This window comes from Sebastes umbrosus, chromosome 4 (assembly GCF_015220745.1).
Source record: "Sebastes umbrosus isolate fSebUmb1 chromosome 4, fSebUmb1.pri, whole genome shotgun sequence".
Lineage (NCBI taxonomy): Eukaryota > Metazoa > Chordata > Actinopteri > Perciformes > Sebastidae > Sebastes > Sebastes umbrosus.
This window is the reverse complement of record NC_051272.1, coordinates 31,875,619-31,897,363: the sequence shown is the minus strand read 5'-3', so window position 1 is coordinate 31,897,363 and position 21,745 is coordinate 31,875,619. Positions and strand designations below refer to the sequence as shown.

Here is a 21,745-nt window from a genome sequence, read left to right as displayed (position 1 = left end):
TGACCCAGCTGCTGTCAAACTGTTCCTGTTCACTTCAGCACTGCAAGAGCACTATTAATAAATATATTTGAATGCGTCCATTCATTCATTCAATGTGCTTCCCTAAAAGACCTAACTATCCTCACATAGACGTACTGTATCTTACAGTAAAAGGAGCCATTGCAATTAAAGTTTGTATAGAAGGATATTTAAAAGTTGCATCAGGACATCCAGATAGATGCTCGCCACACCCAGTGAGTTTGAATGACAAACATGTTTCCCATTCCTGGTCTTTATAGTGTCTTTGCCAGTCCCACATTCATAGATGACGGGCAGGCTGGATGAACCTATCAATAAGAGAGCCAGTGCTTTATAGTTAGGTTGTACACACTGAATAGATCTGAACAGTGGGAGCCGGTCTGGAGTTATTCTTAGTTCCTAAATAGACAATTCCTACTTTCAAAAGACTATTTATAGTATTTATATCGCCGATGATAACACTGTAGCCTATACCACTAATGTTCATATTTAGATCTGTAATATTTCAATGAAAAATGATTATAGAATGAGTATTGATTTTTTTGTCCCCAACATCTCCTCTTACACACCACCTGTCCTTGTGAATGTGGATCTCGATCGCTCTTCATGGTGATGCTGTAATGATGATGAACCAGAGAATCTTAATGTGTTATCTCATCCCTTGTTGAGGAGGGAGAGGAAGAGGAAGAGGAAGAGGCAGGGCAGGGAGGGGAGAGGACGGGAGGAGGGGAGGAGGGGAGAGAGCAGCGGGTTGGATGGAGGCTGGTTGGTGAGAGGGGGGGGGGGGAAAGCGGAACAAACCGGTGTGTGCTCGGATACATGCTGTAGCTGCTCGCCCGCACTGCAGATTAACTCTTACCGTGCCGGGAGATGCAGCAAGACATGGTGAGTGGATTATTTTTTTTATTTATCATCATTTCCCTCCTATAGTTGCATGCACATGGCTCGTTTGTTAGCGCCACCAGAAACAGAGAGTTTTCCAGTGTGTGGACAGGTGATGCAGGTATTGAGACAGTAGGATCTCCACACAGAGCATCACACACTCTCATCACTTGATGTTTAGCAGCTCGTCTCTGGAAGGATCATCGGGAGCTATCCGCCGCTCTGGTGCTGAAACTGCTTGTCATTTGCAGGCAGCTGCAATCCGCTGCAATGCAATGTCTCTGGTGGAAGAAGTGTTGGTTGCGATTCTCCACAGCGTCCTGGACTCCCAGACTGTGTTAGGAGACAGCATCCTATAGCTCAACACTAGGACATCATGATCCTCTGATGAAATGTCCCTGCAGTGTTCCCATAGGGACTCAGTGATGAGTCAAAAGTGAGGAAACAATGAGGAAACAGTGAGGATACTTTATGTTGTTCTTGTGTCTGTGATTGTAATCTGTAGTTATCTGGTCAGATTTGTTCTCTGAATGTCTGAGAACAAGTGTGAGATCCATGCGCACTGAAAAAAGTTCTTCAGCCATCATCTAATTCATAAGGACTGAATGGGGCTCTGTTCTCCTCCAGCTGTTGTCCCAGAGCCTCTGTTTCTTTGAAGCAGGATGCCGCTGTAGTAGCCAAACAATGTGGGATTCCCTCTCTAAACACTGGTGGCATGGCCCAACTGAAGGGCATTATCTGTTGGACTGGAGCAGTGCCAAAGGCTTACAGACAGACAGCAAAAAATGAGATGCTGCCCCTTTAAATTTGAATTATGCAAAGTTTATTTCCTTGAGTGTTTGAGGATAAAGTTGCCTTGGTTGTTACCAAGCAGTATGTGGACAGAGCAGTGTCAAATCTGTACTCTTTAACGTTAAGGCACATCTTGTTGTCTTTTTCTGGAACACCATTACTGCATGATGTCACCACTAACACATGCAGCCTTGAATAATTCCTCTGATAATAGTTCAAAGAAATCCTCTCCTTGTGATCTTTCTCACCATGCAGGTGAGAGTACTCTATAATTGTCCTCCTGTACTCAAAGTTCCACTCCCCCGAGATATTAAGCCCACTTTCCAGCCCCAGATTAGAGGGCTTGGCTTTTTAAGGATTTCATAGAGGAGCTGTGTTTTTTGCATAATGAGAGGAGGGCAGAGGGGAGGGAAAGTAAAAAAAAGAGGAAGAAGGGAGAGCGAGAGGGGTGAGGTTTGTTGATGGGAAGCGGGTAATGTTCTCACACTGCTCACGGAGGACGTTCACGTAACCTTCAAGGGAAATGAGCATGCTGCAGGCGCCAGTCCCTCGCTGCACAGTTGCTGCACATGTATGCATTGCTCATGTATATATGCATGCATGCACTCTCATTCACTCACACGTGCACACACATTCAGACATTCCCACTGACAAGTATGTGGGTTCCCAGTGTGAACATGCTGTTCCATAGAGATAATGACCACCAGGAGCCCAGAGTAGATTAGCAGAGACAGTACCAAAAAAAGAATTACGGTTGTTAATTTCTCAAGACAAGTAGAACATTTGTCAAAACCACTGAATAAATTCTGTTTTTAGCATACACCCCACTACCCCCAGAGAATAAAGTTGCCCTTTAGTGTCCTTGCTCGATCAAAGGCAAATACCCCCCTCAGATGTGACCACGTTCACACACTCCACTGGTCACAGAGTGGAGATCAGTCGTCCTCTGCCACATGACTGCACGACAGAGGACGATGGATGGGAACAGAGAGCTTTCCTGAGGAAGGTGTGAGACAATACAAATTCACACTATGGCTATAGTTTGAATGATAATTATGAATTATGCATATGTTCCCAGAAATGGCACCTCATTGTACTTTTATGAAAAAAGCACATACTGTACCGCTCTAACTTGTTTATCTTTTCTTTCAGGAAAGGATTGGTCAGAGCTTCTTCTGACCGTAACAACTCTTCAGCCGGCAGTCTCTCTCTCCCTGGGGATCACAAGGACGCCTCCTAAACACAGCTCATCCCTCAACCTGCCACACAGAGTGTCCGGACTGAGGCCAGGCACTGTGAGAATGGGGCAAAACGCAGGGATGAGCACCGAAGAGGCCAAGCGAGCAGTGTGCATCTGCCTGTTCCTCTAAAAGAGACGAACTGAGGGAAACTATAGAAAACCCAAAGAACCTCACAGTATGACCTGCTGCTTTGCCACATATGGTGACAGAGGCTGACGCCGGCCACACATTTCTGTGTGTGTGTGCGCCTGTGTGTGCGAGTGCATCCCACTGTGTCGAGGAGTATTTAACAGGGAGTGCGTGGCCTCCCCTCTGATCCAGAAGGAGGTTGTAGTGTGCAGCCTTTTTTTGTTTCCCGGATGCAGAACATCCTCGATCAGAACTTAGACATGGCCACGGCTCTACTCGCCGGCGAGAAGCTGAAGGAGCTGATCCTGCCTGGCTCCTCGCAGGACGAGAGGGGCGGATTGCTGGCCGGCCTCATGGTGCAGCTCAAACTGGAGCTGCCCTTTGACCGCGTCGTCACCATAGGGACGGTCATCATCCCCATCCTGCTGGTCACCCTCGTCTTCACTAGGAACTTTGCAGGTGAGACTTCTGCCACTAGAGGGGGTTCATTGCCACAGTAAACTGACAAAGCGAGGGTGTCTAAGTTACAACAGCAGCTGTTACCCCCCAGTATATGTTGAGTTAGCCATGCAGTGCAAGAAAGAGATGAGGCCAGGAGGGAAAAGGAGCATTGACAAGTGCAGCGGAGGAGCAGACAGAGAGAGAGACTGGAGATAGGAGGAGGAAGGGGAAGGTTAGGAGGCTGGGTGTGATGGGAGAGATGTTAGTTCCCTGCTGAGTCAGTCTATCTGCAGAGCAGCATTAACCATCTGGGACTGAGCGTTTAACTTTAGCAGCAGAAAGATGTGGGTGTTTAGACCTTCAGTATTCCCTCACTGGTGTGTTTTATCATCGTATTTCAGGGCATTGCCAAGCAAGTTTTAGATGACTCAGCATCCTGCCCTCTGTGACTGTAACAAAGTCAGGTCACTGCAAATGTTGTCCTTATTACCAGTAACTTAAAATAATTACACGCTGAGTTTTAAAACTGACTCTTTCCCAATAGTTTTTAATACCAAGTTAATTTAGATAGCACCATTTGTAATATCAGATGCCACTGCACTTAGTTCAACAGATTAAACTTGCTGCAGCCCTGAACCAGATATTGACTGATAGAGAACAACTTTGTCAGGAAGGAGAGTCACTTCCTCTATCTGAGCCACACAGATCATCACTTCAAAAAGTGTGTGTGTTATCAAAGACATGCAGCTCTGTGGGCTGGACAGATGAATGATTCTAGAAGATTCTCAGAGATACGCCGCTGATAAAAACGAAACAGATCACACGGATGCAAGATATTTCCTGGAAAATGTGACGCATTAAATATGACGAAACCCCAAATCCCACATTATCTTGAACACTATTTGGAAGTGAAATGAAGGCCAGCGTTAAAGTTAGACTTACTGAAAGGTTGCATTTGGACTCGGTGTAGTTGTGTGCACATGCAGTTTCACAGTACAATGGGGGATTACAAAAGATATTTCAGGTATATTTACCTTCTTTCACTTTCAAATAAGTAGTTAAGATAAAATTGTTAAACTGGGGAATTTGTATAAACCTGTCTGACCTCACATGTTTTCACATTGCCAGATCTTGCCAAGAGCAAAATGTTCTAGCTGCAGTTGAAAATAAAACAGTGCAGCATTCTTCTGTCAGCTAATATACTTATGAGATATAGTCATCCAACTTGTTAAAGTGACATTGATTCTATCTGTCTGTACTTTCCTCAGAGGAGTCCATATACTGTTACACACCACACAACTTCACCAGAGACCAGGCACTGTATGCAAGAGGCTACTGCTGGACAGAGCTGCGGGACGCTGCGCCCGGCATGGAACCTCACCTTTGGCCTTCGCTATTTGAACACAAGTTCCTGCCCTACGCTCTGCTGGCCTTCGCTGGGATCATGTACATTCCTGCTTTGGGCTGGGAGTTCCTCGGCTCCACGCGGCTCACCTCGGAGCTCAACTTCCTGCTTCAAGAGATCGATAACTGCTATCATCGAGCCGCTGAGGGCCGAGCCCCGAAGATCGAGAAGCAGATCCAATCCAAAGGACCTGGCATAACTGAGCGGGAGAGAAGGGAGATCATAGAGAACGCAGAGAAGGAGAAAAGCCCCGAGCAGAACCTGTTTGAGAAGTATTTGGAGAGACGAGGCCAAAGTAACTTTCTGGCTAAGCTTTACCTGGGACGCCACCTGGCTATTGTCTGCCTCAGTTCCATCCCCATTTCCTACCTGAGCGCCTACTATGCCCGCCAAAGGCAGAATGAGTTCACCTGTGCGCTGGGTGAGCCCCCGGACATCAGCAGCTACCACGAGCTGAAGCTCAGGGTCAACTGTAAGCTGCCTGCTGTGCAGCTGCAGCGCATCATGGCGGCGGTAGACATTTCTCTGCTCTGCACCATGAACTTCATCATCCTTATTAACTTGCTGCACCTGTTTGTGGTTCGCAAGTCCAACTTTGTTTTTGACAAACTGCACAAAGTCGGCATCAAAACGCGGCGACGCTGGCAGAAGTCTCAGTTCTGCGACATCAACATCCTGGCCATGTTCTGCAACGAGAACAGGGACCACATCAAGTCGCTCAACCGGCTGGACTTCATCACCAATGAGAGCGACCTCATGTACGACAATGTAGTCAGGCAGCTGTTGGCTGCGCTGGCACAGTCCAACCACGACGCCACACCCACTGTGAGGGATTCTGGGATACAGACGATGGATCCCAACATGGACCCCTCTGATCTCGGAATGGGAGAGATGGTCGGGGAGCCGCTGGTCATCAAACGGCCCCGCAAGAAGATGAAATGGATCCCGGGCTCAAATCCTCTTCCTCAGCCGTTCAAGGTAAGGCCTGGGAACAAGTTCAATGTGTCCAGTTGTAATTATTCAACATTCAGTCAGCATCAATAACAGCAGAGGGAAAACATTCTAAACCTACTGTCCTCACAGGAAGTGCAAAGTCCTCATTTAGGACTTCCTGAACACGTCAATGCTGCGTTAACCGTTCATCTGAACTTGAGGTATAAGCTGTGATATAATGACTTGTTTTTCTGTTTTTTTCTGTGCTTTGTAAAGGAGCCCCTCACCATGACACGTCTGGAAAATAACACCAAGTCTGAAAAACCCAAACCAGTCAGACGAAAAACAGCGACAGACAACTTCATCGCACCACTGTTGGATACAAAGAGCACACAATATCCTGCAATAAAAGGTATGCAGCACTATGAGCAGTAAGTCTGTGAAAAATGTTTGTTTAAAGCTGTGCTAATCAATACTCTTACATTAGCGATGGGTCAAATAACTATGTGTTATGTGAAAGGGATTGCTCGTAGTGACAAACTTGTTATCAGACCATTAAATAGCCGTTATCAGTCGCTATAAGCACCATAGATGTTAGTCAAAAGGGGAAGTGAAGATGAAACTTAAAAACAACACGTTCTAACATGTTGTAAAACTGAATGGAACGTTACGTTTTGAACATACAAATTGGTTTCTTTAGGTTTAGGCAATAAAAACCACTTGGTTAAATAGGGAAAAACATTGTGTTTTGGCTGAAAATAACTACATTTCAAAAGTGAAAGTGAAACTTAACACTTGTGAGCACAGAAACAACTACACATCGTTGGTTTCACACAAGATGCGAGCCCTGGCCTCCCAGGTGAAAGCTCTGTGTTTTCCACCGCCGTAATCACAGTTCCGTTTCTATTACTTTCATAATTAATATGGTCGCTAGAGGTTGTTGTCGTATTCTTTTATATCTTCTTTCGGTGATCTACCATGTGAATATTTGATAAAACCTACTATTGGGTGTAGTAGGCCCCTATTGACCATCATCCATGGTGCTTATAGCGACCGATACTGTCTATTTAATGGCCTGATAACAGACAACTCTGCAGTTCCCCTCTACTGACTACATCTACTGAACTTTTTAGCATCTTTCAGCTAATTGTTTTGGGTTTACAGCTCACAACTTTATATTTTTGGTTCACTGTAACAGCTGTAACCTGCTGTTCTACCTCCTTTTAAGTCAGACTTTTCATTTCCAATCATAGATTACAGTGGGATCGAGAAAAAGCACAGTCGCAACTTCTCTCTGGACGTCCACCCGTACATGCTGACCATTCGTAAGCCCAAGGTTGAGGCCACGACCATCGTGCCTCTACCCTCAGCGCACAACATGGATACAGTGTACCTTGAAGGCACGCACACTGTTGTTCATGTGTCTGGTGGCATTACAGGTAAGCCTGATCTCTCCTTCGCTCTTGCTCTTTCTGGTTCAGGGTTGAATTCAACACATTTCACTTGAACCATTTGTGTCAAATATTCAAGGAATTAGTATGCAGCATCCCATCTCATCTAGCTGTACCTTGCATACGCCTGCAACTACAGCCTGGTCCAGACAATGGGTATGATTATTTACGACATGTCATTATATCTGGTAAATTTCACTTGCTTGATGAATGCTGTGCACCCGATTTACCTGTTATCAGTATGTTATCAGTCACTATAAGCACCCACAGATGTGGGTCATTAGGGGCCTACTACGCCTACTAAATTATGAAAGTGAAGGAAAAACTTAAAAGCAACATGTTCTAACACGTAAAACTGAATGAAACGTTACGTTTTGAACACAAACAAAAAGGCTTCTTTAGGTTTAAGCAACAAAAGCAGTTGGGTATAGGGAAAAACATTGTGTTTTGGCTTAAAATAACTACGTTTCAAAAGTGAAAGTAAAACTTAACGCTTGTGAACACAAAGACAACTACACATTGTTGGTTTCACACAGGATACAAACTCCGGCCTCCCAGGTGAAAGCCCTGTGTTCTGTGTGGAGTTTCACACTTTCTATACTACGGTGCCAGGCTTTGGCTTCTGCTCCGGTCATAGCCTAATTACTACGGTCACTAGGGGTCGCTGTTGTATTCTTTCATAACCTCTTTCGGTGATCAACCATAGACTGTATATAAGAAGTGGACATAGTCACGGTGACGTTAACCATTGGTTTGTGGACTGCTGTTTTGAAGCCTCAAGTTTGGCATTTTGGCAGTCGCCATCTTGTGCGAGAGGGAGGAGCTAAGCACAACCGAACGCTGAATAAGACATTTTCAGGCAACCAAAAAGGTTATAATTAACTTTCATGAACTGAAAACACACTGTGAAAAGGTTAAAGTTGTAAGATAAATCAAGTGAGAAGTAGGCTCATTTTCTCATAGACTTCTATACAATCAGACTTCTTTTTGCAACCAGACGAGTCGCCCCCTGCTGGCTATTAGAAAGAATGCAAGTTTAAGGCCCTGCATTGGCCTCACTTATCAGACCTGAAGGTAGCTCACTGGAATAGATGATAAAACCTACTATTGGGTGTAATAGGCCCCTATTGAACACATCTCTGGTCTAATAACAGTCTAATCATGCTGCCTTCCATGATGGCCAATCAGTCTTAACATGCAAAATATGCTGACCTTTGTAAGAGTATAGGAGATGTTTTTTTTAGAAGGGGACACGCTGCCTATACTTTTACATTTTCATTTGAGACTTTCTCCTCTCTCCCTCTACCTTGAACGGTATTTCCTTCTTGTCTCTTCAGAAACGAAGGTTTGCTCTCCATTATCGACCAACACTGCCTTTTCTACGATGACCCTACCCACCACTACTTATGTAAATGGCGTGAGCCCGAACCCTCCCTCCAGTGAGGACGCCCTCAGTCCCAAGTCCTCTCCTCTTCCTCCTCCTCTTCCTCCTACTCCTCCTCCAAGGGAGCCTCTCACCCAGACGGAAAACCCTGAGTGTCAGCCACCACACCTGACCAGAGCCCCTACACACCAGCTGATGAGTATACATCACACTCTCTTTGAGGAAGAAGAGGATGAAGAGCACCGTCGGGACAGACTGGCAGAGAGACCCGGGGAGCTCATCGCCGCCGGAGAATGTTGAAGGAGGAGGAAGAAGAAGAAGAGGGACGCTGACCGAGATTCCTCATCCCGACACAACACTCTGCGCACATGACCACCATGTCAGTCACCTCCTATCAACAACCACCTCTACTGTTTAAATGAACTCACACACGTCTGTGATTGGGTGGATTGGACAGCGAGGAATTGACGTGGCACTCTAGCAGTCGTAAAAAGCAAAATGACTCAACTTTTAGATGGGAAACTTACTCTGAGAGGATAAGACAAATGTTTGTGTTTGTTGACCAGAGTATTGCTGTAGGAAATGATGTCACATCCATGTCTCAGGATGACTGTGTACAGCTATACACCCTCCAATGAAACCAGCAGTGATATAATCCAACAGGGTGCTACAGTGCAGGGTCAAACAGCTATATTAAAAAAGGCTTAGATGAGTGGCAATGAGAGATAAGTGAGCTTTCTAAAAAAAAAAAAATACACACACACCTTAGAGATGCATATCTGCAAAGAAGACTGCATTATAGCTTAAAAACAAAATGTATTTCAAACACATATGATAACGCTTAGTCCCTTTATCCCAATAGATAGCCAAGTAGAAAGGTAGCTCACGCAATACAGTTGAGATCTGCACAACTTAATATGCAAAAGATCACAATATATTTGTGGCAATAATGTATGCGCTTATGGCATCATAATTCACACAATGCTAATGCCATGTATAGACACTGTATAGGACTCAGTGTTTGTGGGGTGTTACAAACAAATATAACACACGTTTCATGGCTTTATCATTGCCATTTCACCATCGATTAGCCACGTGTATCAGATCTTGACTCGACTATATTTGCACGTCATTAATAATGGGTAAATTGGCAGATTATATAAAGGAACAGCAAAAGAACAGACTATAATGAAAGGGTGGCGTTGTGAGGTGACGTGCAACTACAATATTGTCTAATAGGTACCAGATATCTATGACAGAAATGCAGCGATTCTGGAGTTTTCTCCTGAAGACTTTAAAAGCAGCTCCGGTATGATGAATGGAGCTGGACTCACTGGTGAAGTGTGTGACTTTAGTGTTCTGCTGGCTTCTCGTGGGAGTGCTGTGACGTGAAGTGAATGAAGTGATGATTAGATGTTAAAATCGTTCCTCACTGGAAGGTTTATTAGTACATGATGACTAAGGTTTTGATTGCCATCTGCTGTCTCCGACACGATCTCAATTTCTGCCCTGTCTCACATTGTGCCAACATCTGCTATGAAGGAATTAGTTAGAATAGCTGGTCTGTTATTTGTAGTAGAAACCAAGCATAGGCCTTTAAAGGTATGTTAGCACATTTCACAGGGATCGAGTGAGTGGACAAGGGGATGGGTGCCTATACCACAACCTCACATTTCTTGCAGCTGCATACATGATTACAGGAACTTCAAACTGCCTACATTGACTCACACACAAATATGACATCTACTGTAGAAGACATTAGTCGTCAGGGGCTTACCTACAATATAGGTAGGCCTATGCATACTATACTTTATTTCTGGGGCATTCAGTAACTCGTGATGAGAGATAGCACTTCAGTTTCCAGTTATCTTTTGGTGGAAATAAAATGATCCATCTCATTATCATGACACAGGTTGGCTCAAAATCCCCTTGTTAGACTGCTCAAGCACACTAAAATGCATCCAAAAGCACTTTAAAAGACTTGTAGCACGAGTGTGTGTGAGAGCATGTTATAATATGTTGGAAACACAGCTCTGCTTCTTCTTCTAAATGATTTTCCGTGTAGATTTAAAACATTGAGACAGTCGAGGAGGTAAATGTGTGACAGTCTAGTGGAAAGAAACATGGAGAAAAGAATTTGATTGTACTGTGTGAAATGTTATAATGGGAAAGTAATTAAAAAGCATTTTCACTATAAAAAAAAACAATGTGCTGCGTCCCAACAAGTCAATGACTACATCTACCAGAATGCACTGCGGCTGTCAGATTCAGCGTTGTAGCGTTGCTTGTGTACTAACGAGGAGCTCGCTGACATACGGGCTGGCCTGCTCGGTAAGCTGTTCATATTTGTTTTAAGACAACTATCGTGTATGTTACCTAATATCTTGTACTTGGTAGTGGCAGCGTTTGTTGGGAGAGAGCTCTGTTTCAACGTGTATGATTTGACGGTATTGTTAGCTAGCCTACATTAGCTTGAGTTAGCTTGTTATCATCATCCGGTTGCTAGCCACACCGCTGACAGCCTGTAGCAAGGCCTATGGAAGGAGGCTGGGACACGCGTCATATCTATGGGGGTATAACGCATGCGCAGTGTAACTCAAGCTGCGGTCGTGCGTTTTGATTGGTTCAAGTTCGACGAGTGCAGGCCAGATTCTACTGCGCATGTGCAATACCCCCGGAGATATGACGCGTTGATGACGCGTGTATCAGCCTCCTTCTATAGGCCTTGCCCTGTACCTGGAAGTAACGTTAGCTAGTTAGTAGTCACTTCTTCTTTAGCTGTGAAAACCTCTTGTGTTGCTAACCTTTAGTCGTAATGATACAGTTACTCTAACGTTAATGAACCTGTGACAAAGTCTCCGCTTTTGACATTGTCGTTAAAGCATCGCAAACGTTAACCTTAGTTGGTTCGCTGCGTTTAAACCCTGAAGGCATCGTCAGCAGTGAGTAACGCTGCTGTCCTGTAGCTGGCTGTGTCAGTGAACGTCGCACTGCTCAGCGGTAACGCATGTCTTCATCCTGCTCTCTGTCACACGCAGCTCTCACTGCTTCAAACATGGATCAGGACAACAACTCAGAGGTTTGTAACTCTTACAATCTTTGTGTTTGTGAGTGAGTGAGTGTGTGAGAGAGTGAGTGAGTGAAAAATCTTTACAAAAATTAAATGTAAATGTATGTAGTGCATGTCACAGCCTAAGAGACAACCACAACAACACATAACAGATGTAACTCACACTCTGCCTTTTATTTACTCCTCTGCTTCATGTTTTTTTTTTTTACATTTATCCTTTGATATTGCAATATATTGTTATTAATTGTTTTTTATTTGTTTGTTTGTTTTATTGACACAACAAACATTAATTACTTCTTTATTGTTTTCTTCCATTTACATGCATGTTCTTTTTAAATATCTATATATTGTAATTTGCTTAATGAATTGTATGTATATATATGTTTTTGTTTTTATTTTGTAATTTTTTTAACTTTTATTTATTATTGAATTGACGCTATGGCAATATTGTTCACCTGACAGTCATGTCAGTAAAGCGAATTGAATTGAATTGAATTGAATTGAATTGAATTGAGAGAGAGAGAGAGAGATGTTGTTGACTGATGTTTTGCCAGATGTCCTGCTCACCCTGGGGTTAAGAGGACGCACTGGGCAGCATGTGTGTTTTAGTATCATGTAGTAGTCTGTGTAAAATCATGTTATTTTGCTGCTAATTTGTGTAAGTTTTTTTTCAAACCCTGTGATTTTAAAGCAGCAGTGGGTAGAAATGGAGCCAATATGGAAAGAAAAAATAAGTTGTTTTTATAAAACAGTCACTATATCCTGATAGTAGCGCATGAGACAGGCAATCTGAAAACAATCATGTGCCTCTGTCTCCTCCGGTGCTCCTAATGGTATCTGCAAGATTTCCCAGACCGGAGGAAAACAACCAATCAGCGCCGAGCTTGAGCCTGCTGTCTCTGAGCAGCTGTCAGTCACTCACAAACTCTGATCAAACGGTCAAACTAGGCAGCGCTGATCAAATATGAATCAATATTCTGTAACTGTAATGCCTATTTCTCGCCTCCAATGTTTTCAGAAACATCTTGCAGTCTCCTGTTAAACTGGAAAATTAGAAAGTTTGTGACCCGGCAGCCATGTTGAGATCAGTTTAAGAAATACCAAGCACCGGCTGGAGCAAACGTTCTCATTTTACAGCTAAACAGTTCACTACAAGATGTTTTTGAAAACATTTGCGGCGAGAAATAGGCATTACAGTAACAGAATATTGATTCATATTTGATCAGCGCTGCCTAGTTTGACCATTTGATCAGAGTTGGCGAGTGATTGATGGCTGCCTCCGTTGAATGAACAGCCAATAGGAACGCTTTCTCTCTGAAATGACCTGTGATTGGTCAAAGTGTCCCATCACAGGCTTGATTTTTTTAAAGCCTGTGAACCGAGGCATGAGGAGGTGCAGAAGTCTAGTTTTCTCTCAGAACACTTGAATTACAATATGCTGAAAGGTTATTATAGAATTTTTGCCCAATGATGCCAAAAACGTTCTGCCTACTGCCACTTTAACTAGCCCTGAGCAGTTACATAATAATGTGCAATCAGCCAGTCTTTCTTAAAGTGGCTAGACTTGGACAGGAATAATCTCTTAATCTTGCACTGATGTAAACATGCCCTATGTCTAAAAGATGTCTGTTTGGTGTCCAACAGGATGAGTCAGTCGGTGCATCGGAGGACCCTTCGGAAGAGGAACTGCCTTGTCTACCTCCAGACCTCTGTAAGTTTTAAATAGTGTGTATGCTGAGAGATGGTGTAATACCTCTTTTTACTTTATATTGATTGCTTGTCTCTGTTATGCAAAATGTCGTAATCAATTTTTTTTTTCAATTTTGTCTGAGACTGGATAGTTTATCAACCTGACAGTTCATTGCAGCTGGCTTTTCCATTGTCATTTCTAATTTAAATAGTACATCTGCATTGACACAATAATAAAAGTCTTACAAAGAGTGTATGCTTTATGCTCTGGACAAGAAAGGGTCTTGCTACTTCCTGGATTATCTTCACATAACCACACATGCAGTTTCTCCAGATGCAAATGCATGTGCACTAAAAGACAAATTTTTTCCAGATCCATAGACTATGAAAAATATCTGTCGAACTTCCCTTTCTCCGGCAAGGATATAAATATGAGTATCAGAAATATTTTTTGATCCCGGGGGGAAATTGAGTTACGTTTTGCTCCTGTTCTAGAATATAAGAGAACGAAACGGAGATCTTTGAGATTGTAACTAAAAAAAATATAAAAGGATACAAAATTGCTTGAAAATAAAAATACATCCTTCCTTTTAATATATCATAGTAGTTATAGTAAGACATCAAACACTATAGTTGTCCTCTTGTATTTTTGTGTCCCTTAAATAACTGTCTGTGTTGTTCCTGTCTAGCGGACGGTGAAGCAATGGATATGCTTTGGAAGTGGCGTACCCAGCGCCGCCAGTCGTCCCCTGAGCTCCCAGAGACAGTGACGCGTCTTACTGCCCCTGATGGCAGCCTCCTCTACCTGGTGGGCACAGCCCACTTCAGTGACAGCAGCAAAAAGGACGTGTCCACGGTGAGCCAATGAGAATTCACGACAGGATTTGGACAGTGCACTATGCCACTTGCAACCTTTTCAAAATGTGATATGCTGTGAATTGTCAGTGAAATAATGGAGTAACTCTGTGAATGTGGAGAGGTGCGGTAGAGTAGCACCTTGAAGATTAGTTGGCCCGCCTGTATATACTGTATAGTAATTACTAGGTTGGCATTCCTCTTTTGCCAGGCATAATCTTGTCTTTTTTTGCCTTTAGCTTCTCCCTCACTGCTCATATGCCATTCATCTCTTTCTTACCCTCTTATGCTCTCTCATTCTGTGTCTGTGTCTTATCTTACATCTCCACTGCTCTTTCTCTGCCTCACACAGACGATCCGCGCTGTGCAGCCAGACGTGGTGGTGGTGGAGCTGTGCCAGTACAGGGTGTCTATGCTGAAGATGGACGAGAATACACTGCTGAGGGAAGCCAAAGACATCAACCTGGATAAGGTTCAGCAGGCCATTAAACAGGTCAGGCTTTCAGATGATGGGAATTAGCAATGGCGGTAGTGAAAGACTGAGATAGAAAGGACTGTATATTGTGAATAAGTCAATAATGGCGTTGCTTTGATATCTGAAACTGCTCTCATCCTATGATGGGGAGAAACAGTGAAGGGGATTGCAGCATGCACTCATTGTTAATGGGGAAATAAATATCTCTGATGCACAAGCAGGATTAAGTTTGAGAGCTTTTAGTCTGTTCTGCACTTGTTTTGTCTTCTTAGTTTTCCAGAACTACGTTTATCTAAGTGCATAAAACTACAGAATCTGTACTACTGCCAGTGTATTTAAGAATGACCTCCGAAGGCATAGCTGTGTTTTTGTGAATGCTTATTTCTGTCCTCTGTGTTTGTCAGAACGGGTTGATGTCTGGCCTCATGCAGATTCTCCTGCTCAAAGTTTCAGCACACATCACAGAGCAGCTGGGCATGGCTCCTGGAGGAGAGTTTAGGGAGGCCTTCAAAGAGGTGAAACATACACAAAAGAGTTAAAAAAAAAAAAAAGGGGGGGACGATGGTTTCAGTTTTGTGTGTTTGTATTTCATCCTGGGTTTTTTTTTTTTACTTGTTTTTCTTTCCACTTAGGCTGGACTAGTGCCGTTCTGTAAATTTCACCTTGGGGACAGGCCCATCCCTGTGACGTTCAAGAGGGCCATTGCAGCGCTCAGTCTGTGGCAGAAGGCCCGTCTGGCGTGGGGTCTTTGCTTTCTGTCAGACCCGATCAGGTATAAGCTCACCACAGTCACTTTTTGTCATACCACACAGTGTCTTTCTCAATATCTATTATTAGACACTGCTGTTTAGGAAAGAATACAGATTAGGGCTGTGCAATAATGATCACAATGATAGATACGATTATTTTGTTCAACATTGAGATCACGATTAGAGCTGCAACGATTAATCGATAGTCAACTATTAAATTAATCGCTAACTATTTTGATAATCAATTAATCGGTTTGAGTAATTTTCTAAGAAGAAAAAAAACGTAAAAATTCTCTGATTGACAATAAAAATAATCATTAGTCGCTGCCCTAATCACGATTATTCATTGATTTTAGGGGAAAATATTTGTATTAGACTTTCACATTTCACTAAACAGAGCACTGCTTTTACTTCCATGTTGTGCTTCATTCCTACTAATGTATACATCTTTGCATCAAAGTATGACTTAAAATAATAAATGTATAATAAATAAACTGGCCAGCTGGTAGTTGAGGAAGCGCAGCAGAGTTTTCTATGAGTTTAGCATGCATTTTAAACATCTATATCACAGTTGATCATGTTCATTTAATTGTAGGAAGCCAAAATCTTCCTTCGCAATTAATGTTCGATTAATTGTGCAGCCCCAACACGGAAACGATACATGATCGGCATGCCCGAGTAAAGGTTTTAAAAAAGGAAGTTTAAATGCAAATGCTAAATAAAGAATTGTGAAATTTGGGAGAATTATGGTAGCAGTAGCAAACATTTGAGCTATTTGTCTATCTGTGCGGAATTATGGAATGTGCACCCACACATTTTACAGAGCACATGCAACGCTGCCAATTTTTTAAACTGCCGGTGTCTGTGAGATCTGACTGGAAGCTTTCTGCATAAAGTGATTGCGTGTCCATCTTCTGACATCTCTTAGATTGAGCCTAAAGACCTAAACAGACTATATGCTTGAAATTGTTTTGAAACCCCATTTTCTCACCGCTCACTTATAGCTGTGCCTCGATTCATCCTCTAAAATGTTCTGTTTCTTGACTGAAAATGCAACCAATTGACAATGCTGTCAAGGGCTCTTCCAAATGCAATCTTTTGCCCTAATTTGTTCATTTTGCATTAAAGGGCAAAGCAAATAAGCATTGTATACATCTTAAATAAATATATAAATATAAATTAATATAAATACTGTTTAATAATAGCCGTTTAAAGGAGCAATTGATAACCTTCAGCCACTAGATGTCGCATACTCCCGCTCCCGTTCCATTGCATTCCCCCTGGAAGTGGGAATTGAACGTCAGATATCTTCTACAGAGATAAACGAAACATTCATTTTGGACCCGTCAACATTTTTTTATGATTAATTCACAATCAGAATATTGTTTTTAGGAAAAGCCATACTTTTATGTGGCACCTTTTTAAAAGCTCTGTGGATGTGTCATTTAAAAAATATATTTTTCTACATAAAAATGTTACCAATAACACCTTTTAAAGCGTAAATACACAGATGTAAACTGTGACACGATTATAAAAAAATAAAAAATCATGCAGACCTTATCTGGCCCAATGCATTCTTACTATTTGTTCCTCTTTCTTTACTTTACACTATCGTAACCAGAAATATTGTGTGAACAGAAAACCAAAAATGTCATCCCCTTCCTCCTGTGTATTTAGTAAAGAGGACGTAGAGAAGTGCAAACAGAAGGATCTGCTGGAGCAGACCATGTCAGAGATGATCGGCGAGTTTCCTGCTCTCCACCAGACCATCGTGGCTGAAAGAGACATTTACCTCACGCACACGCTCCGCCAGGCTACACGCTGCGTGGAGTCCCCCCATAATGCCCAGAGTGCGTATTCGATTTTTTAGCTCCTAATTCTGTTCTTTCCCTCCTGACATGTATGCACGTTAGAAGTATTGGTTGATACATGCATATGTTTTTATGTTTATTTATTTGCACACACATAAAACTTCATAAATTCCAGATAAAAATAAGAAATGTGACAGGAGAGGTCAAGAAGCCACGGGCTTATACAACGGACCTCCCCTCAAGGTAAGGAGTAAAAGAAGAAAAAAGAAAAGAAAAGAAAATTGAGCTAACATAATTAAAAAAAAAAAATAAGACAACAGAAGCACACAAATTAAGCAGAAAAACGAACCCATCAGTAGACAACAATCCAATAAAAGCAAATAACTACATGAAAAAAAAAATATTATTCACAAACATTTCATAAAATACTGCTTCGTCTATTTATTTTGTTGTTTTACATATGCATTGCTCTTTAGAACTGAATGAACATTTAAATTGTTTGAATTTTATTGTACTTTTTATATTTATCAGAATTGCATCTGTACTCTTTATCCCCTAACATATATCAACCTGCTGTGTTTATTTCTCATCAAATGTGTTACTAAATTGTTGCGTAATCAACTGACCAGCAATGACAGTGTGGTTTGAATGCTACAGAGACTGATAATGAAAATGCTGAGTCATATTGTGTATACAAAGGGTGACATTTTAACTATATTTCACAGAAACAGTCGGACATTTTTCACTGAGCTTAAAGGCAAATGGAATCGTGCTGTGTGAATCTTATTGTTTGTGTTCAGCAGTGCATTTGCTCTGGATAATTCATGCATTGTCAGGAAGGGAAGAATCTAGACATCCAGGGCTTGTTTGTCTCTCATTTATACTGAAATCTATTCTCAGTGTATTGGATGATTTAATTTCTCAATCGAGAGATAACCTGTGGTTTCCTACATAGTGATAAAAATATAAAGAATATGTGGTTGTAGAAGTATTGATTTTTTTATGTAACCAAACATTTGATACTCTTCTTTTTTTATAGAAGTGCCTGCTGTGGTGGTGGGAGTTGTAGGGATGGGTCATGTCCCCGGCATAGAAAGAAACTGGGAGAAGCAGCTCAACATAAGTGAAATCATGAGGTAAGTTTGTTACATTACAGATAGTCAGTAATAGAAACATACTGTAACTGTGGCCCTGTTCAGACCTGGCATCAACATGGGTCCTGAGTGATCCGAACACAAGTGGACAGCTTTAAGTACGTCTGTTCACACCTGGCATTAGAATCCGTCTCCACATACATCTTGATTTACCACTTGTGATCGGATCTCACCTCCCCGCTCTATAAGCAAATAAACACGTAGTAAATACATGGCTAATACAGCAGACGTTGTGACGTAATATTACAGGAATGTCAGTAGTAATATCCTAAATATTTGTCAATTTGGGTACATTTAAAAAATATATGGTTATTGTACCAGCGGACCCCGGGGACCTCCATGCCGCCGGCACCGCTGCCTTTGCCAGGCAACAGCGGGGTACAGAGCTTCAGAGAGCCGGGGACGAGGGCGAGTGAGCGGGCGAGTGAGCGGGCGGGCGGGCGGGCGGGCGGGCGGGCGGGCGGGTGTCAGCTCCGTGCAAAGCACCGGAACAAGAACACCGACACATCACAGACAGTATGATAATAATGCACTTCCCAGGCCTAGTCTGACAGATCATGTAGCCTATAGATAAGATATATATTTATTTTAATAAAATACAGTTGTACCACCAGAATACAGTAGAACACAAAGGCTGTTTCAATGCCGCAAGGCAGACAAGCTCTTGTGTCTGCCTGTCTATTCACATGAGTGCGTTCACATCTGTACTTAGAGCTGTCCACTTGTGATCTGATCACTCAGGAGGCATGTTAATACCAGGTCTGAACAGTGTCCTGTGTCTTGACAATTCCACAGCTGCTCAATTTGTCCGTCTGTCTCTTCCTCAGTGTTGCACCTCCCTCACGTTTCGGCTGGGTCGTGCGCACGGTCATAAAGGGCGTCATGATGGGAGTGCTGGGATACGCCTGCTACCGTGCTGGAGGGACATTAGGTAGAGCCTTGCTGTCTTTACCTACAGTCCAAACTTTACTGGAGACCCTGCAGCCACCCCCTGCTCTGAGCCCACCCCCTGCTCTGAGCCAACAGTGACCAACATGACCTTTGACCTAATAAAACTGCATTTTTTTTCACCAATGGCCTTAAAACCAGGAGGTGAGACTGGAGGAACGGTTTCACCAGCCCTCACTATGAACTAACAAGGATCTCAGGGGGTGAAGAGCCTCCCACCTTGTATCGATGTCCCTGTAGATGCAGCAGGGCCGTACTGCCAAAGAAACCATGACAGTACTCATCGTTTTCTTTCATATTCTGTGCAAATTTTTGCATTTTGTAAGGTTTACAAATGCCAATAATTCCTTTTTGAATAGATTTACATTTCCCCCACCATTCCGTTAAATGACAGTATTTTTATTTGACCAGTATCCTTGGAGTCATCTTCAGTCACGTGCCCTGGTACGACTGAGACATTTTCAGAGAGGCACACTTTTCTAACGCTGTCTCCTTATTCCCTCCTCCTCTCCGGTGCCTGCCAGCATTGTTGGTTATTGGCCCATTTCAAGCCCAGCACTTTATAGTCTTGTACTGTACATGCAACCTATGGAAGGGAAAAGAAAGTACAATAGTCACGATACACAAAAATATAATCTACGAAGTGACCCCCGTGGTGTGAGGTAAATGTCTGAATTGGAAGGCTGACCATCATTTTCTTAATTCTTGAAAACTACTATTTGAAATGCATAATCTTCAAAACTCAAATAAGACAAAATGATTTCCCATGTGCACGATCCTGCCCACATCAACAGACAAGTGCCTCATATTGCAGCAGTAAGGGCTAATGGTGAAGTAACTGGAATGGCAAAAATGTGTTATATGCATCTTACACATACTACAACCAAATGGTCAATGCAATTTTGTAGTATTCTGTCTTTATATAATTACATGATAGGCCTATTTTATAAACACGGTTGCCCTAAATATAGATCATCTGGTTTGTGTTGTCTTGTTACCGTAGCCCCTTCATTTTATGGTCACTCATACATTCACCAGAGACCTGACGCAGGACAGGCTTAAATGTGCCTCAGGATGCATTTATCTTGTAATTTGTATATTTGATTGTACCTCCAATATGAGGCGCACTAACATATTGGCTTTAAATGGCTCCATCTGTGAGTTAAGGGTTCATACTTGACACAAAAATATGCATTCTTGTATAGAAAAACATCCACATCTAGAGAACATTCAGCACACCAGCTGTTTGTACTTTTATGATATATGCATTATCACTTGCCAGTCTGATTGCAGAATGAACTGAAATTGGTTTGTTTCCCTCGAATTAAGTATTGAACTTGACTGTAATGATTTCTCAGTGGCATTCCCATCGATGGAAATGTATTATGGACTTGTTTTGACTGCTATGAAGGAAACTGATGGTTTAGATTGGTCAGAGTTGGGAGGTAAAGCCTTACATTGCTATCACTGCTGCCTTTGAGCCTCAGATTGCCTCCTCTGCTGAGGCTTTATATTACCAACACTGACCTGTATCCATAGTACACAGCTTTTTATTGCACATGTAAAAACAATGGTTAGATGACATCCCTGGAGCTTTGTTATGGGGGAGATGTCCCAATAAATCCAACAGTCTGAACATCTAGTCTAACATCAAGTTCCAAGTATTACCAATCTTAATTTTAAGTGATTATATGTACAGTACTGGGATCATTTAGATGTATTTATAAGAGATATGAAAGGAGTTCATTTGCTGTCTGGTCCAATGGACTAATCTGGTACTTGAGTAAATGAAGCAGTGCCACAAACATAAATAAGTCATACACACATTAAACTAACTCAGATAACCTGTCTTCCAATCGATGAAACTGTTATCTTGCTTAAGTAAGAGATGACGATATTGGGAACAGATGTAGTAATGCTTCTCAGTACCTCAGTAGTATAGTACAGTCAACCGTAAACATGTCTGTCTCCCTCCCACATCATTTCCAAAAGGTTTAATCTATTGTATGTTTGAGAATTTGCCAAGAGAAATCTGTATGAATGCCTGTAAGATCTGTTTCCCCTGTGGTGCCCTCGTGTGGTATTGTCATTGTTAACAAACCAAACATGAAATCCTAACTTCTGTAATGAATTATTAAAAGATTTTAAGGAAAGATAAACTCATATTTGCCTCAGAAATGTTGCTTTTTTTTAAACCCTGTTGCATCACATTAGCTAATATTTTAATGCACTCAGTGATGATTCAATTTCCCATGGACCAGAGTCCAGTCATGTTATTGTATTAAAATGATGTATGTAGCTGTCTATTTGGGATGATT

At 42.3% G+C, this 21,745-nt stretch overlaps 2 protein-coding genes and 1 long non-coding RNA gene across 6 annotated transcripts; 2 read left to right on the top strand and 1 right to left on the bottom strand.

The window, feature by feature from the left end:
• The first annotated feature begins 786 nt into the window (after positions 1-786).
• Positions 787-10,879, top strand: panx2 (pannexin 2). Of its 2 annotated transcripts, XM_037766236.1 has the most exons (7): positions 787-903; positions 2,845-3,521; positions 4,772-5,886; positions 6,118-6,253; positions 7,095-7,280; positions 7,372-7,448; positions 8,630-8,830. In XM_037766236.1, the coding sequence occupies exons 2-7, from the start codon at positions 3,293-3,295 to the stop codon at positions 8,678-8,680; spliced, it is 1,794 nt and encodes a 597-aa protein (XP_037622164.1). In that variant the 5' UTR covers positions 787-903; positions 2,845-3,292; the 3' UTR covers positions 8,681-8,830. The 2 variants fall into 2 exon arrangements, with proteins under 2 accessions (XP_037622164.1, XP_037622163.1); XM_037766235.1 differs by lacking the exon at positions 7,372-7,448 and having other exon boundaries at positions 8,630-10,879.
• On the bottom strand, positions 10,501-11,025 carry LOC119486260. Its single transcript, XR_005206499.1, has 2 exons — positions 10,920-11,025; positions 10,501-10,784 (listed from the first exon to the last, which is right to left on the bottom strand). It is a non-coding gene; the product is annotated as an uncharacterized LOC119486260 (long non-coding RNA).
• On the top strand, positions 10,899-21,586 carry trabd (TraB domain containing). Of its 3 annotated transcripts, none has more exons than XM_037766241.1 (10): positions 10,899-11,007; positions 11,715-11,755; positions 13,391-13,457; positions 14,125-14,291; positions 14,643-14,783; positions 15,170-15,280; positions 15,398-15,537; positions 17,192-17,364; positions 18,365-18,461; positions 19,307-21,586. In XM_037766241.1, the coding sequence occupies exons 2-10, from the start codon at positions 11,732-11,734 to the stop codon at positions 19,506-19,508; spliced, it is 1,122 nt and encodes a 373-aa protein (XP_037622169.1). In that variant the 5' UTR covers positions 10,899-11,007; positions 11,715-11,731; the 3' UTR covers positions 19,509-21,586. The 3 variants fall into 3 exon arrangements, with proteins under 3 accessions (XP_037622169.1, XP_037622168.1, XP_037622167.1); XM_037766240.1 differs by having other exon boundaries at positions 10,946-11,007; positions 11,607-11,755; XM_037766239.1 differs by lacking the exon at positions 10,899-11,007 and having other exon boundaries at positions 11,059-11,755.
• Positions 21,587-21,745: the final 159 nt, after the last annotated feature.